This window comes from Egretta garzetta, unplaced genomic scaffold, assembly GCF_000687185.1.
Source record: "Egretta garzetta isolate BGI_Z169 unplaced genomic scaffold, ASM68718v1 scaffold56, whole genome shotgun sequence".
In the NCBI taxonomy this organism is placed as follows: domain Eukaryota; kingdom Metazoa; phylum Chordata; class Aves; order Pelecaniformes; family Ardeidae; genus Egretta; species Egretta garzetta.
The window spans coordinates 5,914,983-5,931,334 of record NW_009260182.1 but is presented as its reverse complement, the minus strand read 5'-3'; the positions used below and the strand labels follow the sequence as shown (position 1 = coordinate 5,931,334).

At 38.7% G+C, this 16,352-nt stretch overlaps 1 protein-coding gene across 1 annotated transcript in view; it reads left to right on the top strand.

Annotated features, from left to right (window-relative positions):
- The first annotated feature begins 613 nt into the window (after positions 1 to 613).
- The window catches only part of VCL (vinculin), a 46,918-nt gene continuing 31,179 nt past the window's right edge, over positions 614 to 16,352 (top strand). Inside the window, exons 1-4 of the mRNA XM_009641868.2 lie at positions 614 to 627; positions 7,764 to 7,883; positions 14,025 to 14,175; positions 16,096 to 16,204. Coding sequence (XP_009640163.1) covers positions 614 to 627; positions 7,764 to 7,883; positions 14,025 to 14,175; positions 16,096 to 16,204 — 394 coding nt within the window. The remainder of the gene's footprint in view (positions 628 to 7,763; positions 7,884 to 14,024; positions 14,176 to 16,095; positions 16,205 to 16,352) is intronic.

The following is a 16,352-nucleotide window of genomic DNA, read 5'->3' as shown; positions in this document are numbered from 1 at the left end:
TATACATCTGCAGCAGGATTTTTATTAAGAGGTGCTCTGAAACTTAGTAGTGATTCACAGGTACGTGGAAATGAACTGGAAGAGCTTTTAGAGTTAGTCTGCATGCTGTTTGGTATGAGGCACTTTCCTCAGACTTCCTTGTAAGGTAAAAGTAGCTAGCTGGAGCTGTGAATCTCATTTGTAGAGGTCAATTGCTGTCTCTTATTTTTCCAGGTGAGTTTTGTATATGTTCAAAGGTGAGAGCTGACTTATGTTACTTGACTGGAGTTACAATGTCTTAAAGTAGTTTTAACTCAGAAGTACTGGTTTAGAAGAAGCTCTTCTATTCATAAAAGAACTAATTTCCAAATTATAATATTTCTGTAAAAAGTCTCACATAATCAATATGTGCTTTTTGTTTCCTTCATTATGCATACTGTAATTTGCTAAACCATCCGAGCCTCAGCTCTATGCTGGTAACAGAGTTAGTAGACAATAGCAGCATGAATAAAAGTCTTTTGGTACCCAAATGATGTCACTTTCTAGCATCCATATGGTTCTTGTTTCATAGTTATGTATTTTACTTGGACAGCAGGATTTCCTTAGCCTCAAGCCAATTGAATTCATCTTAATCATGAGTGTAGACAGGTAGGTCAGTTTGCTGCTATTAGGGACCAGATGGCTGGAGTGTTGTAATTTACTTGACTTAGTGCCAGATGACTTTGAAATTGTACCTTGCTATGCCTGGAATGCAGTCTCCAGGGTAATAATAAGAAAACCAGGAGCCAGTATACAGCTTCCATATTAACTGAAAGGCAAAGTAGATAGGCTCTGATTCAGCAGTCCCTTTAGGTGCATTCCTGGCTTGAAGGACAAGTGGTCCTGTTGACTCATGTCACTGGTAGTATATGTGCATTGTTTGTTTGGTGTAAACTAGAAGCAGGAAGAAAATTCAGCTGCATATTTCTTTGCACTTCTCGGTCTCTAATTGCATTGGCCTATTCTCCTACAGATAAGTAGAAAAACTTAAAGCCTCTTAAAAGAGTGTTAAACTTGCTAATTGCAAGTGGCATGTCTATCCCAATTATAATTCAAAGCAAGGTGAGAGTGGAGTGATGAAGAAATTGGAAATTTGCTTTGTTAAATGCTTCCAAGAGAGCCTTTGAAGGAAAAAGATCAAGTTCAGTGTTTTAAAAAGTTGTATTATTGTACCTTTTTAGAACTGACTCTTTTCAGTCTTATTGGATGAGAAGGATTAGACTGTGAAGTGTAACCTGTAAACCTGTTCTCTTAAATTTTTTAAAAAGCACTTCCACATTACTTGTCTCTTCTATTAACAGTTTGCTGAAAGTTCTATCTTTATTGGAAGCTGTTTGTGTCATCTGATGATAATGTGAGTGACTTGTGAAATTTAGGTGTGACCAAGAAATGTCATTATGTACCCCAAAGCTTTATATCTCTCATCTGGCAAAACTTTATGCTTTGCTGCTATGCCAGGATGTATGCAATTCTGTTTTGCTAACATTTACCACATGGATTATGGTAGCCAAGAGTCAGGGCATAATTAAACAACATTCACTCCAACAGCTGTATTTCTAAGAAAGAGCTGAGCGAAATAGCTTGAAATGCCAACAACTGGATCTGCTTGATACTGTAAATAATAACAGAACATAGGTTGCAAACAAAATACTGTGACTGACAACAATGAAGGTAAACAGCTAAGTCCTGTTTGCTTCTCCTTTGCTGTAAGAGCTCCTTCCAAAAAGCTTTCCATGTAATTTGGCTTCAATGACTGCTTTCACAAAGGGAAAACTGAACAATTGTGAGGTAGTTATTGAGCGCTTGCCACTTTTGAACAGACTGAGACAAACTGTCTCTGAACTCAGTTTGAGATAAAGGACCTGCTTTCTAGGCCTTCAATAGATAAGCCTTGTGGGGAGGGATGAATTCCATGAAAGGTATAGGGTACAAAATTGGATACCATTAACTTCAGTCATCATTTCCCTTATATTGTCATGTGGGCATAAGACCCTCTCAGTCTGTCACCTGAATTCAAAATTCTTTTCACAAAGACTTAGTTATCTCTGTCCGTGTTGTATTTTTCAGTCTGGACTGAAATGTACATCATCTATGCCAGCAAGGAGTAGGCATAAACTTGGTGTGACTTTGGCTTGCTTCTAGCTCTGCTTGGTGGATTGTTTGTAGTCTTGAAATCTAGGCCAGTTTTAATTTCTTGAACTGTGGGGTGGGGGGAAAGGACTGGCAACTCTGTCTTGAGATGGATTCTAGACATGGATATGCAATGTAGAAAATGCTGTCACTGTAGAGTTATAGCAAATACCTAAGATTATTTTTTCAGGACAGACATCTAAAGAAGTTGCAGAGAACATCATGGAACTGCACTGATGTACAACAAATTTCTGATGTGAGATTTAACACTCCCACTGTCGTGTCACTGTTCTTCCTGGAAGCTTGAAAACATTGAAGAACACTTAAACCAGCATCTGGTTTTTAATGTGTGATGGCTTATGGTAAAGTTGCTTTTACAGCCTACAGACTAGATCGCTCTGAGTAGTACTTTGATTTGTCAAGCAAAACTCATACTGTAGCTTACTCATTGGGAGAAACCTGGGGCTCTTCTAGTGTTATAGACAGGGCTGTATGTGTTCACTGGATGATGGTGAAGGAATATTCTTAGGCTCCTTGCTAAAATGACAGATGTTTTAAATCATCTTCTGGTACACTGCAGGAACTAATTCTTCTAGGGTCTTCCTTTTTAACTGGGGAAATCATATCAGCTGCAAGGAAAACTTTACTTCCAGCATTTGGCAAATAGTCAAATTGGTATTGTCGATATAGGCATTCAGAAGAATCTTTGTTTAAAAAGGAAAAAACTGAGAAAAACGCCTCCAAACAATAAACTTAAGTCTCTCACCTTAAATATTTGTGTGTTTTATTCTGTATGAGGCATGCAGTTTGTACTTTGAAACTTCCAGAAGTTAACAGGACTAGATATTACTGGGTGTTTGTGGTGTCTTCATTTAAACAAACTCCTGGAGAATTATTATTTCCCCTTCTCACTGAACAGCTGTTCTTTGCTTTATCCAGCAGGCTAAGATGATGGGAAAGGGACCTTGTGGGGTGCTCATGTCTTGTCTTCCCTGCAGTAGAAGCAGACGTGACAAAAAGCTGCAAAACTTATTATAAGGAAAAACCTCAGTCTGATAAGAAAGTTTTCCTCTTGCTTTTCCATGGAGAAAATACTCCCCAGCACGAAGCTTGAAACCTACTGATCTACTAATCAGTGGCAGATAAGAGTGCATGAGACCTACAAGCAAAGTTAAAAGCCAAAAGCAGCAGGAAATCTCAGTTTCCTCGTTCTTCTAGCTGCATTCCTAGTAGGCTTTTCAGTGGCCATGTATGCCCTCTGACTTGTGTGTGTCCCATTCCCTCTAAATTTCTAGACTTGACAGCCTCTTGTTCATTGTTGTTAAGTAGCAGGGAGGTAGCTCATTCTTTTATCTCTATTCAACTGATTTGCCTCTAATCTCCCAAAGATAATGGAAATTAAGATGGATGGTAGAAGTTGTACTATGAAACTGCCTTGGTAAGTTTTGCTTGAGAGCTTTCCTTCCTCTGTGCTGCTCTGAGCAGGTACAGTATTCAATACTGTGTTAACCAGGTTTCCCAGATAGTTGTTAGAATCATAGAATCATTAAGGTTGGAAAAGCCCTCCATGATCATAAAATCCAACACCACCATGCCTACTAAACCCTGTCCCGAAGTGCAACGTCTAATGTTTTTTGAACATCTCCAGAGATGGTGACTCTGCCACCTCTCTGGGCAGCCTGTTCCAATGCTTGACCACTCTTTCAGTAAAGAAATTTTTCCTAATATCCAATTGAAGGCTCCCCTGATGCAACTTGAGGCCATTTCCTCTCATCCTATTGCTAGTTACTTTGGAAAGGAGACTGACACCCATCTTACTGTAACCTCCTTTCAGGTAGTTGTACAGAGCCATAATGTCTGCCCTCAGCCTCCTCTTCTCCAGAGTAAACAGCCCCAGTTCCCTCAGCTGCTCCTCATAAGACTTGTTGTCCAGACTTTTCACCAGCTTTGTTGCCCTTCTCTGGTCATGCCGCAGCAACTCAATATCCTTCTTGAACTGAGGGGCCCAAAACTGGACACAGGATTTATGGTGCCAACTCACCCATGCTGAAAACAGTGTTCTGTATTAGCATGAAGCTTGACAAGCCTTCTGTCTGAAATGAGGAATGTGTAGATATTGCATCTGAAGGGGGGGAAAAAAAAATCTTCATTCCCTTGGCATTGGATCATGGAGAAGGTAGAGTTGAGTGAATCTTTACCTTATGTTAAACTGCAGTGTGTCTGAAAAGTGCTTAGCCCATGTAAAATTCAGCCTGAAGAAACCGGATCTTATTAAAACAAAAAGAAAGAAAACAAAACAACCCCCCTAACCACAAACCTAAAAAGGAAAACCCACAAAACTCATTTGGGGTTGTGTATATTTAGTTATGAATGTGGCTTCGTGTTTTGAGACTCTGCCTGTTAAATGGTATGTGGAGTACATTTGTTCTTTACATTCCATCTCTATACCTTTGCTACAAATGCAAGAGCAACTTATGGAAAGGTTAGTTAATAGCTATGTAAATAAGAAATGGTTTCTTTTGAGCCACCAGGGTTTACATTTAAACAGATTCAGTGAGTATGGGCCGTATCAGTGCTTAAAATACGGTAATAAGTCCTTCCTTCTAGAAAGGTAAGGGACCTTTTTAATTGAGGCCCTGTGGGACCTGCCTGAAATCTTGTGTCCTGTCTGTGTGCTGTTATAGTGCTGAGGATATTGGAATGAGTATTTCTGCTTTGTGACAGACTTGGAAGATAAATGATCTGGTTTTGGAGTTTAGGATAAAGACTTGCCTGTTTCAGGGAAGTTTTGAGGTTAAAACTCCCCACAAAAAAATTAAAATGGGAATTAACTCATATCCTATATGTTACCTTCTTTTGAAGAGTAAAGATACTAGCTAGGCATAGCAAAGAATGTCCATATATGTCTGTGTGTATAAATGTATAAAATGGATGTATAGTGTGTGTATATATGTCTAGGTGATAATCCTTCTTTGAGCAGTGAGATATATCCTCTTATAGAAGACACTTGTGCTTTCCGGATTGAATGAAGAAATGCATAAAACTAGAAGTAACTTACATCAGTCATCAAGCGTGTTGTAACTTGAGCAGAAATGGTTTCTTGGTTGCTTCTGACTGGCTGTTCAATATAGAATAGCAATAATTGTTAGAATGACTATCAACTTGAAGCTGTCCTCCCCTCCCTTTCTTTAGAAACTGTATATCCTCTGAAATATTATTTTTAAAATATACTGAACTATATGCAGATTGGCACAGCTGCAAGAGATGTAAATCTTGAGGGCAAGGGCATTTCCTCCCAGTGGTTCTTTGGAAATAAAGTATTACTCTGTTTTCACGTGGTGATGGCCCTCTGTCTGAACAACATGTAATCCAAAGTTTATGCAAATTACCCCTTTTCTGTGTATCTTTATCATGCATGTGTGCATACAGATGTGAGAAATGTTAAAAAAAAAAAAAGTCTCATGAGCACAATGAAATAATTAGAACAAAGCAGGCCTACTCTCTGGTGGGTCTTGTAACCCTGACCCAAGAAACGGGGCATGAGATACATTTATAACTGTGGTCCTGGGGCCTTGCCATGAAGTTTAGGAGTCAAAGCACCAGTGCAATGCTGTGCGCTAGGAAGGAGCGTGGCTGTTACTGAGCCTGCAATGACCATAAGAGACAGAAACCTATCATGAAATTGAAGATCTTTAACCTCCTCTCTGCTTTTCCCTTCATTACCTGTAAATATCTATGTGACTACTTGTGTATGTAGTACTAAAAAAAAAAAAAAAGTCTAGACTGACTCTGTGTTTGAACCAAATAAAATACTCAGGCCAATGTACTTCTGTAAAGCCTCTCTGAAAAGGACCAGACTAGGGAGACAAAGTTTTTAGCAAGTGGCATAAATTTGCAAGGAAATGGTGCTTTGGGAAGGCTGTACAGCGTTAGAATTGGCAAGTGGAGGCTGTACAGCATTAGAATTGGCAAGTGCTGTGCATACTGGCACACTACAACTTCTGTCAAAAACCAGCAAATCTTTAAACACCAGCTGATCGGGGATTTTCAGGTCTATCTTGCCTAGCTTGAGCGGGCCTGGCAGCTCTTGACACAAAGTAGTGTCTGGGTTAAAGACCTTCTGCTTTGTGATGCCTTTCTGAATAGCTTATTCAGCTGGAAAATACAGTGAACAAAGGAGCTGGAAATATTTTGTCAAGTTGGTGATCTCACAGTCCAGAGAGCCAGCTACCAATTATAAAGACTTCTATTGTATAACACAAGAGCTAGTATATAGAAAACTCCAGATCTTACTCCATCTCTTTCTTTATTAGCTTCTGCATAATTATTTTTGCCTAAAGGATGGTGTGAATGTGGATGTGGGCTGTATTCTCAGTAATTAACCACATTTTTGTAATAGACTAGGTTGAATAGCAAAATGGGGGAAATTTTTTTTTAACTCTGAACTTGATTTCTAACTTGTGGGGATTAGGAGGGAGGGAAGCTTACAGAATTCACAGTGATTAAGTTTTTACAACTAAGTGTAGCAAACATAGTATTGTTTGTATGGAGAGTGAGAAGAGGGAAAAGTCCACATACACAGCACCCCGGCCCTTGTTAATTTAGTAGAGATGCTGGCAGGAAACAAGGTATGATTTCTAAAGCATTAGGCTAATCACAGTGTATAGTTGTATGGGTTTGTGTGGCAAGGTTTTGGTAGCAGGGGGGCTACAGGGGTGGCTTCTGTGAGAAGCTGCTAGAAGCTTCCCCTATGACTGATAGAGCCCGTCAGGCATGGGGGTAGCACCTCTGGGATAACTTATTTAGGGAGGGGGGGGAAGTGGGCAATTGAGTGAGAATATGTGAGAGAAAACAGCCCTGCAGACACCCAGGTCAGTGAAGAAGGAGGGGAAGGAGGTGCCCCAGGCGCTGGAGCAGAGATTACCCTTCCGCCTCTAGTGAAGACCACGGTGAGGCAGGCTGTCTCCCTGCAGCTCATTGAACCCCTTGGTGGAACGAGGGGAGGAGCCCATGCTGGAGCAGTTTGTGAAGAAGTGCAGCCTGTGGGAAGGACCTATGCTGGAGAAGTTCGTGGGCGACTGTCTGCTGTGGGAGGGACCCCATGCTGGAGATGGGGAAGTGTGAGGAGTCCTCCCGCTGAGCAGGAGGGAGCGACAGAGACAGGCACGGCCCCATTCCCTGTCCCCCTGTGCTGCTGGTGGGGAGGAGGTAGAGAAAATCAGGAGTGAAGTTAAGCCTAGGAAGGAGGGAAGGGCGAGGGGGAAGGTGTTTTAAGATTCAGGGTTTTTTTCTTGTTATCCTACTCTGATTTGATTGGTAATAAATTAAACTGATTTCTCCAAGTTGCGTCCGTTTTGCCTGTGATGGTAATTGCTGAGTGATCTCTACCTGTCCTTATCTTGACCCATGAGCTTTTTGTTGTATTTTCTCTCCCCTGTCCCGTTGAGGAGAGGGAGTGATAGCGTGGCTTTGGTGGGCACTTGATGTCCAGTCAGGGTCAGCCCACCACAATAGTGGTCTTAAAAATAGACACAGCAGCAGCAAACCTAGTGAAAGGAATTATTATTAGTACAAATCAAGTTTTTGTTGCAATTTTGCTATTTATTTTCATCTAGGCTTTACAGTGCAATTCTGAATTTTAAGTATGTCTTCTTTCTCCTGCAGGTTGGAAAAGAGACTGTGCAGACAACAGAAGACCACATCTTGAAAAGGGATATGCCACCAGCATTTATCAAGTAAACTAATTTTATTTTAAATCTTCTACTGTAGGTGCAGGAAACCTGTTCCAATGATAGATCATTGCTACTCATTTCTGCTGTACAGATTAGAAAATACTCTTATGCTTGAATAAGCTCTTTAGGGTCTTGAGACTGATCTTTGTCAGGAACGACCTTTCTGCCAACTGTGACTTCTCCAGTTACATTCTCTCTATATGGGTACATACGTAGGGTATTCTTTTAAAAAATAAAAAAAAAAAATCAGAGTAACAATGGAACTTACCTACATCTGTTGTAGTTTTACCTAAGAATGTCAGTGGTAATGTGGTGTTATTAACCTTTTCTATTAATTTGGTTGATGGAAAAGTGTGATTTGTCAGTATAGGCAGCTGATGCATGATATAACTGCCTGGAAATCTAAGACATTTGAAGAGCAGTGACTGGCCATCTTAATTCCACAGCTCAGTGTCAAGGACAACTGACTTTCTCCTTCTGCTTCCTTTAGCCTTAAAAATCGTATATCACTTCTTGTTGTGGAATTGCCAAGCTTCTTACTGCCAACTGACAAACTTTCATTGAAGTGACTTTGCCCTACAACCTACTGAATGTAGTGACTGCTCTATTAGTGTTGTTCAGTGTGTACAAGATAACTGAATATTTTACTGTATTCCCAAACACAAAACAGGCAGATAATAAAAAAAAAAAAAAGCATTGAGACAACTAAGAAAATACTAAAATGGAGAACAGAGATGATGTCTAAAGAGAAAATTTCTGCTAGGCAGTGAAAAAGGATTCAGTTTGTTAAATTGTAGGTTGACAAAATGAACGATAAAAAAATTGTCTAGGACCACATGGTATTAGTGTAAGAGTTCAAGAATGAAATAGCTGAATGTCAATCAAGGTAATTCTACTGCCTGAGAAACTTTGTAGGGGAATCTGGGGAACAGGAGGTCTGTAGGTCTGACATACCTTTGGAGCAAATGAGTAGAAATTCTATACTAGCCAAGAGAATTAATAGATCCCAGGTACATATGATTTTGCTTTGGGTGAATTGATGGTGTTTCTGTGGAGCAAAATTCTGTCTTATAAATCTGTTAGTGTTCTTAGAAATATCACAAACAGGGATAAGGATAATCTGGCTACCAATTTTAGACGTTTTGGCAAAGTCTGAAGGCTTTTAAGAAAATGAAGTAGCCACAGGGTAATAAGAAAAGTTCCTGTATGGAAAAGAAAAAATTGAAAGTGAAAGGAAAAATTACATGGTTAACCCTGACAATGGTGGGAGGTAATCAACAGGGATCTAGAGCTCTCTGCTGGGTTTGTGCTTTTCACTGTATTCACAAATGCCCTGGAAACCAGGATGAACAGCGAGTCGAAAGTACTTCCTGATGACCCAAAGTCTTACACAGGGTAGTGAGATTAATGGACGGCTCTGAGAAATTATAGCAGGACGGTAGGAAATTGAGTGACTTGATATCAAGTGTGGATGAAATTATTTTGAAAGATCTGAAATGATGCACACACGGGAGAGCAGCAGGTCTAGCTTCAGATAGGATGATTGACTCTGAACTGACCATTACCAAATAGTGAGCAAGGTCTTGGAGCTGTGATGCGTTGGTGAGAGCATCCATGATATGCTCAGAAGTGAACAAAGTAAACCCAATGTTAGGTATATCAGCAAAGATTGAGAGACCAAAATGTCACTGTATATTTTTCTCCCACACCTTGAATGCTGCATGCACCTGTGGTCCCTGAATTTTAGAAAGGTTGTAGTAGAACTGGTAAAAGCTCATAGAAGGGCTTTGAGAACAATCAAAGGTATGAAGTTGCTTCTTTGTAAGGCAAAGCTAAGTATGCTGGAGCTCTTCAGCCTGGGAAAGGTGACAGGGGGGATTGGGGTCCTGACAAAGGTCTAAGGAAGTATGAGTTACATGGAGAAGATGGAAACTTGCACTTCTCATCCTATGCAAGAACTTGATGGGGGCATTGCTTTAAGCTAGTGATTTATAAACCAACAACAGGGAGAGCTTCTTTGTATAGCAAGTTGTGTACTGTTAAAATTCTTTGTATAGGTTTGGAGGTTAATAGATAAGTACTTAGAGGAATCCATTGGGGGTTATCAAATAGACAAACTGCAGGAAATCCCAAGAACTGAAAATAGTTGGAGGATGGAAGAGTGCCTAGACGAAGTATGATAAATGCTTACCCTGTTCTTAACCTTCCTTAGGCATCTACTTACAGCTGTTTTGGAGACAGGATACTTAGCTAAATGGGCAATTGATACAATCCACTACAGTATTTATTATGCTGTGTTCCTGGTATGTGATCTTATTTGGTTGTAGAGGGGGAGAAGGGGTTGGGTTTTTTAATTTTTTTTTTTTAGGGGAGTGTTTATGTATTGAAATGAGATCAAAACTTTTTCCTTGCTTCCTGATGAGTTGTATGCAAACATATAATTTTGATTGTGTTCATTTTCTAGGGTGTGTAGAATTTTTAATTTCTGGCTTCTTGTTCACCTAGACAAGTAAGGGATTAAGGAAAAGAGATTTTTCTTAATTGCTATACTGCAGTCTTTGATCAATACTTAGCAGATTGTGGAGACCTAAGTAATTAAATTGCTGTAGAAATGTGATACAAGCACTTCTGAATAGTACCACTTTATGCTGGGTGCAAGAACTTTTTCTGCAGCAATTCATGAAAAATGAGAAACAAAGCAATCTGTGACAGCAATGAAACCTACTTCACATAGTGCTTGCTATCATGATGCAGTAACATGAGTTAGGAATATTCGCTGGCCTTTATGAATGATTGCATTTGGTTTTTTGTTAATCTGGAGTTTGTATCAAAATGAACTAGTACATGTTAACAGTTCCTTGTTCACACTGTGGACTGTATTGTCACTGATATAGCTGTTGTAGGGACAAGTGACAGTTACAGGTGAGCTGCCAAGGGAGTCTTGCCTGTTCCTACAATAAAGGGCAGGATTTGGATGCAGGAAGTGAAACAGATGAGGGTGGGTTTGTGGTTGTTTTTTTTTTTTTTTTCCTTTTTCTGAGGGGATGGGGTTTTTTTTCTGAAGTGTTAGTTCAGGAATTGGCATTCCTTTTCAAGGGAGTGCTCAAGCAGTACTTGTACTGGCACATGGATGATGGGTTAAGGAGCAGTGGGCATGCAGCTAGCACTGCATTCCCTGTCTGTGTTTCAAAAGGACCACCGGTCTTGAGGGAACCACTCTTGGAGGACGATGGAGAAGATCTGTTTATTCTTTTCGAAGACTTGGGTTTTGACTTGCCTGAGGCTGACATTGAGGGTTCATAATGAACATATATGATGGAAATCTGAAGTTTTTCGGTAGGAGTGTGATTGTACAGCAAAATAATTGGGCTGCTAAGAAGCTATCATGTATTTCTTTGCTTGCTACTGACATAAGCCACATTGGAACTACTGACCTAGAGTTAAAAAATGCTGTTTTCTTTATCTTAATTGTCTTAATCACCAGGGAGTATGAGTAACACATATAATTTACATCAGATGTGTTGCAGTGTGTTCGTATTACTTGTTGTATTTCTCTTGTAAAGAAGGAAAAAGCTGTAATCTCTATGCAAAGAATAGGGTAACACCTCGTTTGTTTACACAGAGAATAAAAATTTGTCCTGGTTTAACTTGCACATGCAAACTCATTTAACAAATCCAGCAGTAATGCTATTCTTTATTAACATTATTATGGTAGCCAAGCAGGAACTGTGTTTCTGGTAACTGTATTAACAAATTCATGTTAATGTAAAATATTTGCTGTTTAATTTATATTTCTAGAACTGCAAGTAATCTAAACTGTAGAGAGTAAACTTGCTACAACTTAAGTGATTAGAAATTGAAATGGACATTATTTAAGCATCAAAGGCATTGCCTGGCATTTTTGGGCAGGCATCTCTGGGAAAAGCAGAGGTCAATCCTAAAACTTAAAATGGTAGCATAAGCTAAATTTTTTTCCTCATGTTTCAGGACTAACAGGAATGAAGCTGATTGACTACCAGAATGCACATTTTTTATAAACCTGGGGTTTTTTTAGGTTGCAATATAATACAGGAATTAGAAAATTCACCATAGCAATGAACTTCTATTAAAAACTTTTGAATGTTTGATTCTTGTGATAGAACAAGCAGTTCATTGCAGTGAATATTTTTAGTGTGGGTTTGGTTTTTTTTTAATTAAAGTGATCGAATTACTTTTTTCCCCAAATTCTAATCTTTTGTTTCCTAGCATGTATGCTTTGCAGGGGATGGAGGGTGTCTGGTTTTTAAACACCGCTCTGCTTTTTTGTACATAGTGCACGTTCCTGAAGCCTTTTGAATGCATTGGGAAGTCTATACAAAATAGACATTGTGCAAGTAAAATGCAAGTTTACTGTTTGGAGGTTCAACTCTGTAAAAGAAAACTTTGAACCTTTAGAAACTTTACTTTTGTTAATTATGGTGACTTCTGGAGTAATACGCATTTACATTAATTCCTTTCTTTACAAATGAAAAAGCCAGCCTTGAGATAATCATTAGTATTAAACAGATGACCATGAAATTGAGCTGTAGGAAATTAAGTATTTCTGAACCTATAGCTCTGAGCTGGCTGAATAGGTGATTCGTTTAATCCCTTTCTTGGCAGAGTTGAAAAGAATAAATTTGAGAAGCAAGCGTGGAAACCTAATTTAGTGAAGTTAGTTGACTTTGATAATGCAGCTAAGTACATTGCATAGTAATGAGCAGACCATTCCCACTTTCTGCCTTGAAGTCCTGTATTTTCTTACTCAGTTACGAGATGTGCTGAGCAGATGTCTCACTAAAGAGCAGGTTATGGTAAGGTCAGGTCTCCCAATTTGATCTACTCTAGGGAGACATTAGGTGAAAACTTTACTTTCTAAAAAAAGTATGTTTTCCTGTAATGAGTGTCTTATTTCTAGTATAGTTAAATTTAGATGTAACCATTAAGTTCTGCCATTTGTGTTAAAAATGAATGTAAGGGAGAAAATGGGACAGTTGTGTAACTTTCCAATAGTACTTAACTGAAAGTACGATAAAAGAGTGTCCAAGTGGTCAGTAGAAAATGGGCTATACGACAAGCATGAAAAAGTTGTGATAAGAGATAGCACTGCTGTAATAAAAGGGTTTAATGTTTGTTGGAACCTCATGTAACTTGAATGAGCACATAGCACTCGCATGCATAGAGCCTTTGTGTTAGCCTACACTTACATGTCTGTCAAAGAAACGGGGGAGAATGGAGGAAACTCACAGTTGATGTAATCAATAACTACAGTCGTGAACAGCATAGCTAACATGGAAGTCAAGTCTGAATTTTCTATTTCTCTAAGCTGTCATGAACTAATCACAACAAGAGAACAAAACCAAAAGCTTTTCAATTTTCCAGTTCTTGATATTTTAAAATTGTGTTAAATGGCTTGATGGAACCTAATTTCAGAGCTCATTTGCTTAGTGTAGTACCTTCTGTGTTACTGTAATTACATACAGTAATGTCTCGCAAAGCCTCCTTTCTGTTTTTAAGTGTGGAATTGCAAGCTGCAGTTGAAATTCATACCTTATCACTAAATCTTGTGGCTATTCAAAATGCTATTTCTGTCATGAGCGTTAACAGACTGAAGATCTGGACTAAATCTTCAAAGAGCAGGGCACAGTGTCTTGGTTTTCTTAATATTATGTTCTTTTGTCTTAATGTGTAGCTATCATTTAATGTTTATTAATAGTAATTGCTTCTTGAATGACAGTGCAAATGCCAGGCTGTTAAAGGTTAGCAATTACTTTGATTGTGAAGTCCTAAAAGAATAATTGTTTTGTCCCCTGCCCTTGCCATTAAGAATGAAAAGTGTTTTGCTGTGTTGGGACCTCTCCTTAATGACACTGTATTCACTGCTGTATATGGGATACTTCAAACATTTCCGACATTGGAAGATTGCATGACTTCTGAAAAACTGTGTCATGCTGGTTACTTTCTTGTTAAAATAAATACTCTTGCTTTTTAAACTATAGAGATGTAGAATGATCAGTTTGTTTGCAGTGCTTTAAGTAGAAAAGTTAAAAACGAATCCAGCATTTTGTCAAGTCTGTCATATAGACAGAAACTAATCAGCAAGTTTTGTCTGATGACTTTCCACAGAGTGGAGAATGCCTGCACCAAACTTGTTCGGGCAGCCCAGATGCTGCAAGCAGACCCTTATTCAGTGCCAGCTCGTGATTATCTAATTGATGGATCAAGAGGCATCCTTTCTGGAACGTCAGACTTGCTTCTGACATTCGATGAAGCAGAGGTAGGAATCCCAACATGACTGACATAGGTATCTGTACAACAGTATTATTAATTCAAATATCCACCTAACTGAATTAGCTAATCTAAACTATTGAGTAGATGCATGTGGTTTTGATCATTTTAGCTTGATTGGAAGCATATTTTGCATTCCTTTCTGTCAGAAGGAGCTTAGGCTTGTTGCTCTGTTTTGTTAAAAGCATCTTTGTATGACATGATGTTTAGGCATAGCCTGTGATTATTCATCAAAAAGGCCAGATACCATCAACCCTGTCTTACATTTTGCTGATACTTTTCTGTATTCCCTTCACCATACTCATCCTTATATTCTCTGATCCCTTCATTGAAAAGCCCTAGGGCACTTCCTAACATGTCTGTCTGACTCATTAGCTGTGGCAATTTAATTGGCCTTGGGACACTTGGAGGTAATATGAATTTGGACTGTTTGGCTGGTTAGCCAGAAGATGTGTTCTGAGAGATTTAAGAGTTGCTATATTTTGGCTGCTGCACAAGCCAAAAAGTGGTTCAGAGGTGCTATTTGTCCATCCTCAGATGGACAAAAAAGCCAGAGTTGCAAGGAGGTTTTGAGTGTCTTGCATTTGAAAATGTTTCTGTGTTACAAATATTACTTACTCTTGTGATCCTCTTTCTGGGAATGTGGAGTCTTGGTCGTTTCTAAATAGCAAATACCATGCTACTATGAGGAAATGAAGCTCGCACTGTTAGAAATACTGATGTTAATTCTAAATTTTACCCGTGCAACAATCAGTTCATTTATGAAGCTGTGTTACTCTTCCTGCTGTTCTGAGTAGTCTTAACATGGCATCCTTGTCTGTCATTTAATCAGCTCATGGTACTCTTAGCATGTTCCTCTGAAATTATAAGAATACTATGGGATTTTTCTGTGGCACTTGTGACTACATGTTATTTTAAGTGATTTTTAATAGATACTACGTAGTGTTATAGGACAGAATTGCAAGGAATTTAAGAGCTTTTAATCTCCCTACTTCCATTGTTTAGGAAATGAGTTGATTTTTGTGGAGTTAATGCTTCATTGAACTAGTCTCTGACAACTGCATGTTAACCAAAAGAAAAATACTAGTGTCTGGAATGACTGACTTTTCACAAATACAAAACTTAGCATGTCTCTGTCCTGCTGTGTTTCAAGATAAACTAATGTTGGGACAAAACTGAAATGAGTTTGAGGAAACTATGTTCTGTTCTAGGACTGAACACTGCATGTGGTTGATACAAATTAAATGTTAATTAACTCATTCTTCAGTGAGAATTGTATGTGGTGGTGTCAGAAATGTGGTTCAGGAGGTTAGATGAACTGACAGAGAACTCGGTTTTGGAATCAAGTATGAACTGAAAGTTAAGCTGAGGCAGATGTCCAGAGGTAAATAAAGTACAGTCTTCACAGATTTTTCTGGAAAGCTTAAGATGTTGGACCTACCTTTCCCACTGGAATGCTGGATAATGCTTTATCCATATGTAAAGCTGTATGGGGAATAATATTTCCTCTGAAAGCTTGGAGTCTGCTTTCTATGTAGTTTTGCTTTGTGATTTAAGTTAAAACTTTTTTAATTGATGAAATTGCAATGAAAAACTTCAAACAAGCCAGCATACTTAAATGCACTTTGTTATAACCTATTTACTCAATATTATCCTTCATTTATCTTACAAAGTGAAAAAAATGGAAGTAGGATTTTGCATTTCTAAGTAGTCGAATGCTGATTAAATATTGTCTTTGTCAATACAGCACTCTTGAGTAATGGCATTGTGGGTAACTTAATCAGTATCCCAGACCTTTGTGATTGCCCATACGTCATGTTAGCAAATGCTATACCTATTCTGTTCTAATAATAGGCTTGCATATCTTACTTAGCTGTGTCTAATAAATGATGGAATGTTCCTTTTTTAGGTCCGTAAAATCATCCGTGTCTGCAAAGGAATATTGGAATATCTGACTGTGGCGGAAGTAGTAGAGACTATGGAGGATTTGGTGACATACACAAAGAATCTAGGGCCAGGTTTGATTTGCTACAGCCTATCATAAACATACTAAGTACAGTCTTTTCCACTACCTTTTTTTTTTACCCCCGGCACCTTCCTCATCCAAGTTTCAAGTGTTTGGGCAAGAATAAAGCAGTTGCTCTGAAAGTGTCTGTTGAAAACAGT